Consider the following 16,780-nt stretch of genomic DNA (forward strand, 5'->3'; position numbering starts at 1 on the left):
TATATATATATATATATACACACACACACACACACACATACATACACACACACATACACACACCACATTATATAGACATACACACAAATACAGTAAGTATGTGTGTATATAAAATATACTCTGCACTAGTCTAGAGGTAAAGCTTGGCAGCCATTACTAATATGGGTAAATGTGCCTGCCTTTGCCAGCTTCAACGTGTACTCTGAATAGGTGATGGTGTGCTGCACAATCATACCCACACTGAAGGGTTAATATGTAGATATGAAGCACACCATGCATGAATCATAATGAAGCCACTACTCACTGTACATACTGTACACTGTATTTGCTCAGAAACCCACGTCTGCGGCACTGACCAAGGAAGAGGAGGGGTTCATTGAGACACAGTCATTCTGTGGTTTTCAGGCAAAGGATCACATTTCTTCCCCTTGCCCACCATTTCCTGAACATTGTGCGGTATTACTGTGTAAGAAGTACACTGACTCACCACTCTAGCTATGAGGAGTGGAAAGAGCTGCTCGACAAATCTTTAACTATGCTGAGGTTGGCTGTGATTTCCCATCTTGCTCACAGACAATAACTAGGACTTGTAGAGCAATGATCTGTGGCAATGCCTTCAAGTCCTGTTTTCTTATCTATACAAAGTAAATTGAAAGTCACAATGCACAATAGAAAAATCTACACACAAGATTCATTTCTGACCATGTTCGAAAACCTGACAGCACTGAGATAAGAGGATTAGTATAGTGTATATTTCGTTTTTTTTAAAAATCATACAACAAGGCATCTGGAATACTAATTTCTTCGAAGTTTGTGCTTTGCCTATGTAGGGCAACGTAACAGGTTCTCTTTAAAGTTTATGGATACACCAAGTTTTTGATAGAATAGTAGGGCTGATTCACAATAGCTCGCACACTAAAACACTCTATTAGGCCACTGTTGGGCCAGGAGGGCTATGCAATTCACTACGGTTTACTATTTTCCGCTTTATTTGGAATGTATAAAGCATGGAGTCTTCTACTACAATGCAATCCAGTGCACTGTGGGGGGAAAATGCAGCATGCCTGAACATCGTACCCACACTGTGGTGTAAACCAGGCATACTGAAAACAATTGTTCATGTGCCCTAGTGGTGATTAGTGTTGTTCAGTTGCAGAAAGGCCAGTCACTGCTTAGGGTGTGAGCAAGTCCTGAAGGATTAAACCCCCTGCCAGTTTATTTCTGGCTGTCTCTGTGTGGATTTCACTTACCTTCTGGTCGCAGAGATGGGAAATCATGGATAAAAAGAATGGGGCCCTTACCCTAATATTTTGTTGCACAACCCTTAGAGTGAATCACTGCAGACAAGTTATGTCTTTTGCTCTCAATGAGTCCTCTGCACCTGCCAACAGGTATTTTGGCCCACTTTTCCTGAACGAACTGCTCCAAGTGTCTCAGGTTTGAAGTGTGACTTCTCCAAACTGCATCTTTCGGCCCTCTCCATTGTTTTTCCAATATGCTTCCCGAGCAGGACACAGAAGGCCACTTCAGAATAGAACCATGTTTTGTTCTTAGCCATTGTCGGGTACTTTAAGCGGTTTGTTTTTGGGTCATTATCCTGTTGGAGGACCCAAGACCTAGGACTGAGATTGAGCTTTCTGGCATTGGGTAGTACATTTTACTCCGGATTTATTTGATAGTGTTGAGATATCATTGTGCCCTGCACGGATTTAGGGCACCTCGTATCAGACACAAAAAAACAGATCCAACACATAACCGTGCCTCCTCCATCTTTCACAGTAGGTACGGTGTTCTTTTCTATTAAAAGCTTCACTTTTTCATCTGTGAACATAGGGCTAATGTGACTTGCCAAAAAGCTATAGTTTTGTTTCAACTGTCCAAAGGACATTCTCCCAGAAGCATTATGGCTTGTTGATATGCAATTTAGAAATTCCAGTCTGGCTTTTTTTAACAGTGGTGTCCTCCTGGGTCTTCTTCCTTTGATCACACCGGTTTTTTTGAGCGACAGTGGGCTTAGACATTGATGCACCTTGACTGTGTAGTTCAACTCGTATCTCTTTGGAGGTTTTCATTACCTCTTTGTCTACAATTTTTACTATCATTCTGTTCAATCTGGTGTCGATTTTCCTCTTACTGTCATGTTCAGGGAGGTTGGCTACATTCCAATGGATCTTAAACTTAAAAGATTTGCAACTGTAGTCAAAGGAACATCAAGCTGCTTGGAGATGGTCTTTTAGCCTTTAACGTTGACATGCTGGTCTATAATTTGCTTTCTGCTCTCCTTTGCTTTCTCTGGCCAATGTTTATTGTGGGGAACATGATGATATCAAAACACAGCGACTATTTTTCTCCATTGTTTCAATGCTTAAAGTGACACTAAACTCAGGAGTTAAACCTTAAAAATGCATTCAACTACCTTAACGATTAACAAAACTGGACCTTATTTGTGTATCGCTCAGCTGTAGATCCTAAAATTATCTCTAAATTTGTGTTGACATTGTCCTTCCTTCTGGAGGGTGACTGCTTGCGTTCCCCATGGTCCCTGTGTGTTGTAAAGTAGCCACCGCTCCAACCTCACTATGGTGATGGACTACAATCTCAATACAAATAAGTAAACTAGACATGAGATTGTAGTCCATCAAGGGAGTGAGCTTGGAGCGGTGACTACTTTACAACACACACACAGGGACCATGGGGAACAAAAGTAGCCAGAAGGAACTATGGGGTAACCTTTATATCCCATAGTTCTCTTAATTGTCATGGTAGGACATATACTAGCGTTCTCCCGTGACCCAAAGCTCAGTATATAGTGAGCTACAGCTCGCTATATACTGGGAGTGCTGCAGCCAGGACGGATCCCGACAGATCCACCCAGCTGCCTGAGTGACAGCTGGCTCTGCCTATCTAGAGGTAGAGCCAGCTGTGCCCACCCCTTCCCCCATCCGTTCCTCCACTCAGCGCTGGAGGATCAGAGCGGGGAAGGGGGAATCCCTGGGGGAGCCGTGATTGATAGTCACCGCTCTCTACGGGGAGATGATCGAGATGTGAGCGAGCGAAGTTATGTGTTAGCTCACTTCCCGAGCTATAGAGCTGACCTGTGATAGTTTAATTGTCACACGTCAGCTCAAACTATGAGGTTGAGTGAAAATCACTCACCAAATAGTTCTCTTTTAAGGTACTTGAGTTGAGTGTCATTTAAACTGTAAATGTCAGCACTATATAAATGCCTGTAACAATCATAATAAAAATAATAATAAATATATAGGTAGAGGGAATCGAAATGTTATTTTGTGGAAATAATTGAAAGTACATATGCTCAGCATGGGAAATCCAGGAAAAATATGGTGAGTAAAAGACATGACTTAGATGACCCACAGCGGTGAGCGCAGGGAGTTTTCTTTCCATTAATTGTACAGTATAATGTTTCCGTGTTTACCTCCTAAAATCAGTCACAGCTAATAACAAACAGACAAGAGAACATCTGTCAGTCGGTTTGGAAATGTTGTTTGGGTTACATTCACAACCTACATTTAACATGGTCGTGTACAAATAGGTCTCACACAATCTAACCCAAGATCTTGTGTAATGATCACAAGGCACCTGAACCCACCACGGTTCATGCAGCTAGTTTGGAGGGGGGATGGGTTTTTTTTTTTAAGCAATTACAATGATAGGTTAGTTTCATTTTATATGGGAACATACAGTAAGTAAATATTAAAAGTCAAAAATAAATAAATAGATAAATAAAACTTCCCGCATTAGCAAAACGAATTACCTCTAACCTCTTGCAGGCACTGCGACTGCAAGGTCGATTTTAACTATTAGCTGGCAAATGCCAACTCAATATAAATACAACATTTCAGAACTTCACACTGGCTGAACTCAAAAAAAAATTTCAGTGACTTAAATTAATACCCAACTGAGCTAAAGAGTATTTATTTTATATTACTACTTTTATTTTAGGCTAGGTCCAGATATCGACGATCGGGGGGGCGATCATGCACAATTGCACACATCGGTTGCTGTGAGGCCCCATTGTTTTTAATGGGCTTACATCCTCGTGGCAATTGCTGAAAAAGGGTACATGTACCTCTGTTTGCAACACGCACTGCACGGTTTTTTGAACCGCGAACATTCATGATTGCACAGGCAGAATTGTGGCGGGAAACCGCACAATCTGCCTGGTGTGCTTTTTAAAAATAATGGCGCCAACATGCGTGTTTGGCTGTGTGTGCGATTCCGTGAACGTGCAGCCATCCATGCGGTTTCGTGCACGATTGACGCGCGGTCACGGATCACCCTAGTGTGATCCTAGCCTAGAGGGTAAAGTATACTTTCTTACAAAAGTATAAACTCGCCCTTTTTTGGTCCCGCCCCTTTCCAACACTACCTAACAGGAGGAATAGGTGGCGTGTTCTTGAAGCTGTGACCCACCGCATTGTTTAACTACTGCCAACCTTATCCACAGGAAGAAGATCGAGGCAGGCAGGAAGTAAACGTTGCTTTGAGCTGTTTCTGCAAGAACTCAGTAAGTATGATGCACTTGTGAGGTGAGGGGGGTGTTTGCAAAAAAATTTAAGCTGGCCATAAACTGTAATATTTTCTTCATTTAGCCTGAATAATACAAATTCCTCCATCAAAGCTTAAGAGCGTTGGTTGAGGAATCTCCCCGTCTTCATTGTATTCCGACGGCGGCCACGGTCAGAATACCTGAACAGAGCTGGCAGATTTTTCAACCAGTTCCTTTGATCAGCGGAAACAGCACCCACAGTGCGAATTTTGGCTGGCTCATCAGGAACGGGCCGAAATTCGAATAGTGTATGGCCAGCAGAAGTATAATTTGTTTGAAAGTGTACCAACCCTTTAAAACCTTTCCTCCAGAAAAAAAAAACAGCCACATTATGTTCTCATTTAAAAGCCATTAGGTGCACCCTGCCCATATGCTTGGCTGGAATGTATTTTTGTCAAAGGGTATCTAAGGGACAGGTATTTAGGGAAAACCCCTCCAGTGTGGTCACATACACCGGAAAAAAAAAAACTGACAGAAATTTTAAGTCTCCAGATACTTGAATATAGCAAAGTCATACACTAGATATATTTTTTATCAAGTTATATACTTCTTATTAAATAGGTACTGGGCTAGTTTTCTTTGCACAAAGGCCAGTGAAAGGGCAGTACGACAATCTTCATTGAGAAAGGAGATTGAAGTGCAAACTGTTCATTTATGTACACAGAATTCAGCACCTTTTGCACAAAATGTACTTGAATAGGTAAAGCATTATAACTATACAAAACACAGCTGAGGTGATCTGAACTAGTGTTCAAGCTGTAGAGATGATAAAGGACTATGTATGCCACAAGAAGCATCCAAATTATATTACAGTAATGACAGGCATACCATTGTGGTCTATGCAAACCTAATGGAATAAGTTTAAAAGAACCACTCGGCACTGCTCTGCCACACCTAAATGAAGTACAATGGACAGAATTATGCTCCAGTAGACTAGAAAGAAGCATGCATCATTACCAGATTTACATTTCCTCTCGTTTGGAGCTTTAAAAAGGATCTGATTAGAGCTGCAGCTAACGATTATTTTAAAAATCGATTAGTTAGCCGATTATTAAGTTCGATTAATCGGTTAATCGGATAAACTATAAAATAAAGTTTAAAAAATGGCTCCAGATCTGATGTGACATTTACCTTTATTTGTACAGAACAAGCAAATGCTATAGTGCATGACAAAATAAACATAAATGAGTAACATAAACTATGAGACACAGCCACAAGAGCTCCACAGAAAATATGAACAAAAATCAAACGATTTAATACACAAAATACAGAATATATATACTGCGTTATATTAATATAACATACCAGACACTGCATTATGTTGTTCATTATAAGCAAAGATGTCTGTATGAACATTGCACAACCCAGGAGACATATGTTCTACCAGTTTCTCAACTTTCTGCCCCCTGTGTACCATGTGGAATTCTGTAAACATATATATGATACGTCTAGACACCCGGTACCATAAGTCAGCAATTTCCATATGACAAGTCAAAGCGGTTTCAGTTTTTAAAGGGTACTTTCAAAATAATGAAGACACAATATAAAAAAAAACCCCCACACACACACCAACAAAACACGACAAAAAGAACACGCTACACACAACAATTTACATGTCAAGAGCCCTAGTATACAGATCGCCACATTTCCACGAAATTAAAATGGTTTCCTACAGAAATCTTGTGGGTCTGGTATATGCAGCAACACGCTCTTTTTTTTTTTAATGACAATATTTGTAGACATAGACATGTGTACACACAAACACACACAGATCAAAGAGATTGGACCATGCATTTACATTTGCTGGTAGTAGCACTAGTCATTGTGATAAATCGGGCAGGAAACACTTACGAGACATATGCTGGGTAGCCAAATCCAATCAGGTTGCAGAGAAGAGATGCTCCATATCCAAACACCAAGTATACAGCTACGATGCCAATAACGCCTGTTAGGGGGGAAAAAAGTCATTTAATTGAACACAAGATGCAATCATCTGATCGTTCACAAACCCTGCACAACTTTCCTTCAATAAACAAGTATAAGCAGAAAGAACTTGAGCAACTACGGGAAGGAATACATCTCCACTTACTCACATTTTCCAATCTACTCTCTCTGCTGGAAGACATAAGAGAAAACTTTTCCTTTCTGACTAGCAACTACACAGAATTGATCATACATGAAGAAGATGGAATCTGAACTGCAGTTGTTGCCAATTAGAACTGGCATACACTCCCAATTTTAAAACATTCCATATTGCAGAAACACATACCAAGCTAATTGCTAATCAAGACACGCGAGATTTCAGGAAGGTCTTTCATGCCTAGAAAGTTCTCAAACGATCCCATCCTGCTGCTTACCTGCTGCAAGGAACCGAATCATCTTCCAGACGGTTTGGCTAAAGCTTCCTACAATGCACGTCAACTCTACTTCTGCCAACTTCCCCTCCCTCTCCTCCTCCCACACATGCAAATCACACGCATTCCCAAACTTACAGCTTCAGCTGTTGAGCCATCGCGACATATGCTATTCCCCATGTAAATATAATGAAATGTACAGCACTAAGATTATTGTATACAAATCATAAAAGAAAAACTGACCCGTAAATCCCTTTCATATCACATTCTGAAACAAAGAGCTTAAAGGAGAATTATGGGGCGAGTGAAAAACACTTAATTCAAGCCATCCTGTGACACTGAGGCTGTCACAGGTAACTCTGGGTTGTGGACCGCACTGTGCCACACTGGGTCATGACACTTCAAGCTTATTCTGCACCACGCTTCTGAGGCAGGCCTTTAAGCTAGCTCTGAGCAATTTTTTTTTATCTAGGCCAGAAGGCCTGCCTCTTCTTGCACTGGCAGCTAATGATTGTATGGCACTTATTTTTAAGCATGACTGACCTTTTTGATCTCACAGAATAATGGAAGGTGTGGGTGCCTTCAGGGGCCCGTCCTGATGTTAGGGGAGAGGTTCTGTGGTGTCCTCACCAAGTACTTGGTGGACCAGCTTTGGCTGATCCCGAAGAATCAGGGTCGGCCTGGGTTTGACCTCGGTGGACCAGGCTTACCCTGTCTCTCTGTCAGGTGCTTGCGCTCAGGGGCAGGGATTCAGGAAATCTTATGTTTTCAGAGGAGGACCAAAAGCACCCTTGTGCACTTTTTTTCTGTGGATTTTCTGGTTACTTTTTCCTGTTTACAGTGGACGTTTGTTGTGTTGCACACACCACAGGCTTTAGGGGGAGGGGGGCAAATATAAAACAAAAATGAGTTAATAATTTCAAGAATTGTGCCCAACGTTCCAGGGAAAAGGCTCTGCACTGTGTCTGTTCTTCATTTCTGGATGGGAACCTGCAAATTTTTCAGCCAAAAGTTTGACATTTGCAAAATGTCTAACATCCCAGGGATTCAGGGCTTGTTCAAACGAATTTCTGGTCCAGATCTGGAGACGCAGTCCCATGCATGCAGTGCGTTTTTGATGTGTTTGTTTACAAAAAAAACAACATTTTTGGTTGGAGTGGGGCTGTCAGTATGTTAGCTGCAGTGCGTTTTCGTTGCGCTTTTGACGCGATCGTGCATATCCGCACCGTTTCCACACCGGGCAAAATGTGACATGCAGTATTTTTTCTGTCCGGACCGGAACGGACTGCGCTCATAAAACACACAGGGATACATTTTGGTGCATGGATCTGGTCCGGACAGAATCCAGACGTCGTGTGAGCAAGCCCTCACCGTGAACCCATGATACTGGTGAGCTTCAAACCTAAGATTCAGATTTTGGCTGCAACCAACCACACTTTAGGCTGCATTCACTTGGGGAGTTCTGGAACTCCTTCATCAGGAACCTATGGACTCCTGCGGCAGGAATGCCAGGTGCCCCCATTAGATGCAGAACCTGTACCCATTTAGGTAAATGACAGGGTGACAGCAGTTGCATCTGGCAGTGGCGGTTTACATGTAATTGTATATGATAAGATTACATGCGGTTTGGAATAGATGATTGTCCCTGAACACAGGATAGATGCATCCAGCAACAATCATCTATCCCAACCCACAGGTAATCGTACCATGTACAATTACATGCGGACTGCCGCTGACAGATCCAGCCGCTGTCACCCTGTCATTAACTTCAATGGGTACAGCAGCCACATCTGAATGTGGACCTAGGTTTTTTCTGCATAATTCCTTCGGTTCCTGCCACATGAATCGCAGAACGCAGCATGTGTCTCTATGTGAATGGGGCCTTATGAGCAGCCCTAGTGCATATTGAGGTCTGTAGACACTGGGGGCTGTTTGCAGATGCAGACATAAGACATAATTCAGCTGCACTTGCTTGCTGACAGAGGAGACCAGAAGTGCAGAGGGGGCCGAGTCAGCACTCAGTGGTGTCTACAGCTCATCTTCCTCTCCATTCTATATAGGCCAAGCATGAGCAGTCATCTGAGCCAAATGTTAAAGTTTAGGAGTCTTCAGGGAGACTGATATCGTTGAGGACCTAGGTGCACCAGGTAATACTGCCCAGGTATCTGTGAATGGACAAATGCAATAAGACTCCTTTCATATTGTTCATCACATAGGTCATGTGTCAGCAAGATGGGGAACTATTTCTTTTTAATGGCACCCAACACAGGAGAATGCACAGCAACGCACATAAAAAAGGTTGCATGGCCAATTTTGTGGACAAATTAGTGTGTTGACATTGCTTTCATTTGAATGTCCTATCTTAAATGCAATGCACATGAACACACACAAAAATGCACGTGTTAAAGAAACGAAAAGAACGCCAAGGTGTGAATGGGCTCTAACCGTATGGCCCCTCACAGCAGCAAATCTTCAGCCTGCTACAGAGTATTTTATTTACTAAAGGTTTATAAAGTTTGTCTCTACAGACTCAACAAGATTATATCACAGTGAAGAGGGAGGTGAATGGTGCAAGCAGATGCTTATGACACTTTTTACCTTGATCGGACAAGTTGTCCAAACAACCTAATTGAGGTTTCCCTTAAAGCGACCCTGTGGCATTTTCACACCTAGTAAACTGGCCACCAAATTGTGTAGAAGACACAACATTGCTCCTGCATGTATTTGCAGTTTATTTCCAAAACATCCTGGGAAACCCAGATTCTGGGGAGCTCTAATACTATAATATGGGTCAGACCTTGCATAGACACCATCTTGCTCTCCTTCCCCACTGGGACAGGTATTAGATTGACCATGCAAGCTCTCCGTATTTCCATAATATAGCATCCTTTGTTTTGGGGTTCACTGGCCACTCTGGAAACAAAATGAGCATGTGCGCAAGAACCATGAGGTACATTCTACTGTATAGGTCTGGTGCCATTGTGTGCCAAGTCCAATGACTGTTCAAAAAGTCTGTCTGTCTGCAGACTTTACTGTTAAGGGACTGAGAACACCAGCCAAAAGCAGATTAGGGTGAGGGAGCCTGATGCTATCAAGGTTTCATCTGAAAGCCCAGGCAACTTGCGTCCAGGCTTGGGGATCCATATTTCTCTTCATGATATAAAGGTTTTGTTTTGCACCACACACTTGTGTCTATGTCCTTGGGCTACCAATGTCAGTATATATTGTTTGGCTTTGTCTTGCCACCTGACAAATACTAACCTGCTCACACTGTCTACCAATCCCTATACAACTACAATGGCTCAAAAACAAAAGCAAAAGAGTTTAAATATTTTATATATATACTACATTCAATCCTATGCAGAGTTTGTCCATTTGGTGAAGTAAATCTCTCCACAGAATTGAATATAATATACAGTGCATGAGAAAGCCCATATCAGAAGCATTTGACTGCTGGCTGTGTCGCTTTGTGGACCATATCTAACTGCTTTTGAGACAGGCGAGTGGTAGACTGGCAGGGGTTGGTGGACTACAATAAAAGTGTAACTACACCCTTTAACAAAGGAGGGAGAGAGGGGGAAGACATGAAAACTGAATACTTACCTTTCAGTAATTTTCCTTTCCTGGTGCCTTGACATAGCAGCATACCTCCATGTATGCTGCCATGTTGGCACCAGGAAAGAATAATTATCTATCTATATCTTTCTTTCCATTCGTCCACCAATTGACAGACAATGGTTTGCATGGTGTCTGCAGTACATCTTGTATATGCTTTACAGTCTTCTTTTACAAAGCACAAGCTGAACTAAAAACAGTGACCTGTATTGCTCATTACTGTGCCCTCATGCAAAAACCGTGTAAACAAGACACCATATTGCTCTAATTGGCAAGAAAAAAAAAACAACAAATTATTGAACTGCAAATGCAATTAAAAAAGAGCTGTGAAAAATGTTTCACCCTTCTCCTTAAGCAGCCTCATGATTGCAAGTGAAGATCATCATCATATCACATGCCTACATCCGTGCCCATGCCGTGTTATAAAAGTATTCTCGAATAGCATGAAATATAAATGTTATCTACAGACACAGCACTCTGTTCTTTCTGCAACGTCACCCACATAAATCACAACAAAGACCGGCATTGTCCACAAATTGTGGCAGACCCAGCAAACAACATATGTATGTGTAAACAGCCCATTGGGTCTGTTGGAGCTCCCCAATGATATGTTTATGGCTAGTACACAGAACACCACATACACAGATCTTATGTTTAATGTGAAGCTGCAATTTGGTAAATGTAAACAAAATATTTTCCATGTTAACTATATTCCTTGCAGACCTGTACCTTTCTCTATTTTTTGGATTGCTGTTCTTAGGGGTGCATTTCTAAATGTTCCTATACTGGTCAGCGTCATCTATGGGCAGTAGTGCTGTGTGAACACCATGCTCCTAGCTATACCGCAGGCAGAGCTTTTATAGTGCACTCCGTCATGAAATAATGAAAAATAAAATAAAAGGCGTGCCAAAGGGGATTTCCCTTACTAATAATTGCATGATCAGTTGAAATAATTCACCTCTGACATGCTTTTAGTTGTGCAATGAGTCCACCAAAGATGAAATCCCCAGTGCAGTGTCTGCTTCCACTGCTGATTCTCTGTTCAGTAATATAGGTGAATTGTCCTTGCAGCAGACCTGTGACACTGGAAGCCAGTAATGTAAAACGGACATACAACTGCCTGGGTGTGCAATATAGGAGGACAGGTGTGGGAATCACAAGAATGGATGAACAGAATTACAGATCCTTTAGCTGACACGGCAGCTCATGTACAGTATATACCAGGGGTGGGCAACTCCAGCCCTCCAGCTGTTGTGGAACTACAAGTCCCACGAGGCATTGCAAGACTGACAGTTGCAGGCATGACTACCAGAGGCAGAGGCATGTTGGGATTTGTAGTTAAAGCACAACTGGAGGGCCAGAGTATTCCATGCCTGCGCTATACATTTGGACTGTTCTGCTTTCAGATGGTAACAAAGCCTACAGGATGGTTGGCCATGCAGGCCCAATCTAAATGTCAGGAGAGTTCTTTATTTGGCAGCTTCAGACAGGAACATGTATTTTCTGATTGTCCAAGCAGCCACGTTTATCCTATAAAGGGGAGAAGGTAGAGCAGCGAGGAACCCGCAGCCCCAGCTTATATTGGTAAAAACATAAGTCAGATGAATGGTTTTGACCTATCCTAACAATCATTAGATATTGAAAAGATATTAGAGCAGATGTAGGCAACACTTGCACTCCAGCTGAGTTGAAACTACAAATCCCATCATGCTTCTGCATCTCGGAGTCATGCCTGTGGCTGTCTAAGTCTTGCAATGCCTCATGGGACTTGTAGTTCCACAAAACACTGCAGTGCCCAGTTTGCCTTCCACTGGTTTAGTCTTCTGATATGACCAGTGATCAGGTTATTTCTATGGTAATTTCTATGGTAAGCTTTAGAGGAATACCTTGGTATACACAATAGCAACCTATGTATATACCCAATAAAATGGCCTTTTTACCTTTAAGGATATACTACCGCTACCATAACAAAAAGTTATTTGTGCTGTGTTTGATGTTTTGGTAAAAGTTTGAAATTCCCTACCAAAGACATAGGCAGACGTCAGTCAAACAAGAAAATGCAGAACGCCCTTTCTACCTGCTGAATGCCATTTCTTTCTTTCTGCCATTTATGTTCTGCAAAACACTTCTAGGTATTCTTTCCTCCGGCTGTACTGGAAGGGCCAGTTCGCACCAGCCACAGTGCTTTCCGGCCGGAACGCATTGCGGCCGGCTCACTTTGTTGTGGGGCGGGAGGGGGCGTATCGAACTCAATGGCACCGTAGCCACGCCCTCCGGCTGCAATGCAATCGGATGCACAGGAGCGCAAAGGCACATCAATGCCTGCGGTCCAGTCCAGAAAAAATGCTGCAAGCACTATTTTTTTCTGACTGGACCGGAAAGCAGGCATTGATGTGCCACGTGTTTCTGATCGCATTGTGGCCGGAGGGCGTGGCTGCGGTGCCATTCACTTCAACGCACCACCCCGCCCACAACAAAGTGAGCCGGCCGCAATGCGATCCAGCGCGTTCCAGCCAGAATCAGGCCCGGAACACACTGTGGCCGGTGTGAAATAACTCTCAAAGATACAACTGTACCTTTAATAAAACCTACACTAGCTAGCTAACATGTCTTCACAATGTAGCCCCACCAACACACATACCAATGGTTTGTTCATACCAGCAAGCTAACAGTAAGGTATCAGTGCGGATGTACTGTTTACTTTTTGTTTGTTTGTTTGTTGGGACCTTAATGAAATGTCATAACATTTCATAAGTTCTATCGGCCACATTGCAATGCATTGTACTGCGTCGCACCACGCTGTGCTGCAAAAAGTACTGTGTGCAGTACAATCTAAGGTCCCAACCTCACACACATACAAGGGCCCAATTAGACAGGAGCCAATTACCCTTCCAGCATGTCTTTGGAGTGTGAGAGGAAAGTGGAGTACCCGGAGGAAACTCACACAAGGAGAACATGCACCCATAAGATGCTTCCCCATCTTTTGAGGATTAGTACCAAATACAATTTTACTCATAAAAAACTCTCTAGCCAACTCTCCCAACGAACCTACACTAAATCCTCCAGCCACATCCTCTCCGCTGTTTACATCACTCTAGGTAAAGTCCTCCTAATCAACCATCAGAGTCCTACAGCACCGTCTCCTGAGGGTGTAAAGAGCGGAGCAGGAGGCCGCTGTGCTATAGAGGTGAGAAGGGAGTCAGAGTTCCTTACTGCAGATGACTCCAGCAGGGCTCAGGGAGTGCTTGGTTTAGTTGTTGTTTAAAGTGTATCTAAAGCCATGTTTTACATTTTTGGATAGACCGCTGAGGGGTTAAAACATCTGTCAGGTTTTTGTTCTAGTCATGGTCCACACTAGGGAGATTTACCCTATCTGTTCAAGGACCACTGGGACACAAAGCAAGGGAAAATTCAACTTTGGAGTTGTCACCGGAACCGAATAAAGGGAAATCTTCCAATGGGGACACTTTACCAGCAAATAGGTTCCTTCACTTTAAAGTTGAAGCCAGGAAAGGGAAAAAAAAAAAACTCTCCTTGCAGTGGGGCTGCACTGCATGGGCTAAATGCTCGTTTAGGCCTAGTGTTCCAGGGAAATGGACTTTTACTTACCTGATCCCCTGTCCCCCAGGCTGAAAAATCAGCAGGGTTATTCACTAAAGGGTGAAGAGTTTGGAGAAGACAGGAGAAGTGAACAATCTAGGACAACATAGCTGATATGGAAACAGGGGCGTAACTAGAGGCTCTTCTCCCTCACACAGCAATGGTTGGAGGCCCGCTCATGTCATCTAGTACAATGCAGGGCCTATAGTCATGTATTATATGCGAGGACACTGAGGGACCATCCACAAGCCGGAGCGTACAGGGGACGAGGAGAGCGCCCACTGCCAATGGAATGGGGATCAGGTCAGTAAAACTGCTTTACCAGAGATAGGCTTTAAAGAGATTTATCTTACTTCCTGTTGTGTCTACAAGCAGGAAGTGAAATGAAATCTGAATGTGGCCATGTACTAAGCTTCTGCACTTCTCCTTTTGTACTTATTTTACTATCCCCAGCACATGCAGTTTTTCAGCTACCACTAATTGATTTTGGAGCAAAATGTATTTAGAGTTGGAGTCCCATGTAGTACATGTTCCACAGACAAGCCTAGTCTACAGATTCAACACCGGAGACTCTGTGACACCTAATCTACTACCATTGCTCCACATACAAAGTGTCAGCAATACTAAACTTTACAAAGATTTTCTGTTTGTTTATACCCAGGGGTGGGAAATGACTGTGGAAGTCCCTCCAATCTAGGAGAAAGCAGGTACCGCAGCTTCCACTAAAGCTGAAAAAAATAATTTCCAATGTTCTTGGAAAGGCAGGGGTGGGCAAACTCCGGCCCTCCTGCCTGTTGTGGAACTACATATCCCATGAGGCATTGTAAGATTCTCACAGCCACAGGCGTGGCTCCCAGGGACAGATGCATCATGGGATTTTTAGTTTCACCACAGCTGGAGAACCGTACACCCCTGTTCTAAGGCCTCATTCAGACAAACATGCACATCCATGCAGAAACCTGCGCCTGGGAGGGACAGCTGCCCCTACAACTCAATTATAAGAAGTGGCTGCACGCCGACTCAAACATGCCCATTTGTACAGGTACAGATGCATGCCCTTGGACGCAGATGATCTGCATCCATACCTGTATGGATGTGCAAGTTAGGGTCAGTGTGTAGCCATGTCCTGTCATGGAGTTGAACCGGCGGCTATACACACCAGCTGTCCCTCCAGGGTGCAGGTTCCTCCACGCTGTACGCCTGTGTGAATGAGGCCAAATTGGAAGGACACTCATCAAGTCTCTGAAAGCATTATCGAATGTTCTAATGACATTTTTCATATGAGCATGTAACCGTATATGGCAGCACAACACAGAGGATTTTGGTTTGAAAAGTTAGCAGTGTGTGTAGAAATATACATACACATATATATATATATATATATAGCTTCTGACCTGAAGAAGAGAGGTTAACTCTCGAAAGCTTGTCTTTTATATATTTTGTTAGTCCAATAAGAAAAGGTATCATCGCATTCTACAATACTCCGTTTTTTTTTTTTTATACATCTTATCTACTGGACTAATACAGCTTACCCATTTACATTACACTATATATATATATATATGCTAGCTGGCTGATAATTCTGGGCATTCCTTGTTGACAAATCACAAATAACTGTTTATTTAATAATTTTCTAGAATGGTTTTTGCATTTTGGGTAATGTTAAAAAACGACAACACGCCTACCTATAAAATGAGGTCATCACATAAAGAAAAGCCTGCCTGGTACAGATATGTAACGGTTTGCACAGAACACATAGGTGACGATCAATGAAAAGTCAGGATTGTACAGGCAATTTGTAATGACAGCTGTCAGTGCCACGACTGTGAAGTGGGATATGTATGGGTAAAGCCTTCAAAGGATCAAAGCCTATAAATAGAACTACTAGTGCAGCCTGCCTTGTGTATATGTCAATGGCTTCCTGCTTCTATGGGTGAGCCCATGTATTTGAGAAGTTCCATAGGGAGTGATCGGGGACCATATGTCACCTCCAGCAGCTGTTAAATTGTTACACTTTAGACAATTCCATGCAGTATAATGAGAGCTGTCGGGTGAGGCGACCCCGGGATCGTGTGCTCCCTTCTATACGAAGTGTGTATACGGTGTGTGTGCCTGTCATTGTATAGGCTGGCGATCGATCTATGTCTGCTATTGTTACCACACACACACATCATCAGAACACAGACAAGGGCTGGGCATTGGGCTCTCACCCAGGGCTACGTAGCGCCGGTTGACCCCGGTCTTGGCCTCGATCTTCTCCAGCAGGTCGGTGCACACATTCTTCTGGTGCAGGAACTTGTCGAAGGAATCCTTCAGCGCCGCAGCCATGCTGAGTATGCCGGCAGACGGAGTGTGTGTGTCTGGCTGAGAGCTGGCTGTGTGAGATGGCTGATCTGCGGAGTGGAGGGAGGAGGAGGAGTCTGCAGAGGATCTGACTTTATCGTCAGCATGAGACCAAACCACCGAGACCCGAGATGTCAGCTGCCAGCCGTCCGCTCCCTGCTAGTTCACTGCCAGTACTGCAACCACACCCAGAGCACACTGCAGAGGTCCCAGCATTGTTCCCCGGATCCATGTGTACACGGCTGGGCTGTCACCTACATCCAGGACCATTTGTAGAGAGCAGAGCTGTCACCTACCT

At 43.2% G+C, this 16,780-nt stretch overlaps 1 protein-coding gene across 1 annotated transcript in view; it reads right to left on the minus strand.

Annotated features, from left to right (window-relative positions):
• The window catches only part of REEP5 (receptor accessory protein 5), a 28,775-nt gene extending 12,248 nt beyond the window's left edge, over positions 1-16,527 (minus strand). Inside the window, exons 1-2 of the mRNA XM_018562490.1 lie at positions 16,350-16,527; positions 6,422-6,515 (exon numbers count right to left, since the gene is read on the minus strand). Of these exons, the coding sequence (XP_018417992.1) occupies positions 6,422-6,515; positions 16,350-16,467 (212 nt within the window). The 5' untranslated portion in view covers positions 16,468-16,527. The remainder of the gene's footprint in view (positions 1-6,421; positions 6,516-16,349) is intronic.
• Between the last annotated feature and the right edge of the window lie 253 nt (positions 16,528-16,780).

Source organism: Nanorana parkeri, unplaced genomic scaffold (assembly GCF_000935625.1).
Source record: "Nanorana parkeri isolate BGI_ZX_2015 unplaced genomic scaffold, ASM93562v1 scaffold580, whole genome shotgun sequence".
Classification (NCBI taxonomy): Eukaryota; Metazoa; Chordata; class Amphibia; order Anura; family Dicroglossidae; genus Nanorana; species Nanorana parkeri.